This window comes from Frankliniella occidentalis, unplaced genomic scaffold (assembly GCF_000697945.3).
Source record: "Frankliniella occidentalis isolate FOCC.00 unplaced genomic scaffold, Focc_3.1 Scaffold7, whole genome shotgun sequence".
In the NCBI taxonomy this organism is placed as follows: Eukaryota; Metazoa; Arthropoda; class Insecta; order Thysanoptera; family Thripidae; genus Frankliniella; species Frankliniella occidentalis.
Window position 1 is genome coordinate 3,144,372 of NW_026267137.1, and position 467 is coordinate 3,144,838.

General features: G+C 51.6%; 1 protein-coding gene across 1 annotated transcript in view; it reads right to left on the bottom strand.

Moving 5' to 3' along the window:
* Positions 1-467, bottom strand: part of LOC113210079 (uncharacterized) — a 79,558-nt gene that overhangs the window by 20,402 nt on the left and 58,689 nt on the right. Inside the window, exon 4 of the mRNA XM_052273367.1 lies at positions 8-157. Coding sequence (XP_052129327.1) covers positions 8-157 — 150 coding nt within the window. The remainder of the gene's footprint in view (positions 1-7; positions 158-467) is intronic.

Here is a 467-nt window from a genome sequence, read left to right on the forward strand (position 1 = left end):
GGGGGGCAGCAGGTCGCATAGGGATCACGAGAACAAAAAGCAGCAAGAAGGAAGCGTACCTGGAGTTGGTGAGGTTGGCGATGAGAGACAGGATCTGCTCAGCGGTCACGCTCCCAGTGGACTCCGTGTCCACCATGCGAAACAGCTTGTCCACGATCTGCGACATTAAAAAATAAAAATAAAATAATTACAGAACGAAGACAAAAGAAAGTGGCAATCTTGGTCCCTCGACGCGCGCGAACTCGGAGCAGTGGCTGTACCGCGAGCAAGCTTTGACTCGGCGCGATTGCCCAGCCCGAGGCGAAATGTTGCATGAAAATGCATCAGGCGGGTCGAGCCAAAGCACCTCGCCGGGACGGCCGAGAAATAAATCAATATTCACGTCTCAATTTCAAATTTGTCTTCCCGTGGGTAAATTCGATTACGCTGCTGCACAAGGGCCCTCGGGATTCCATGCTTTTCAATAA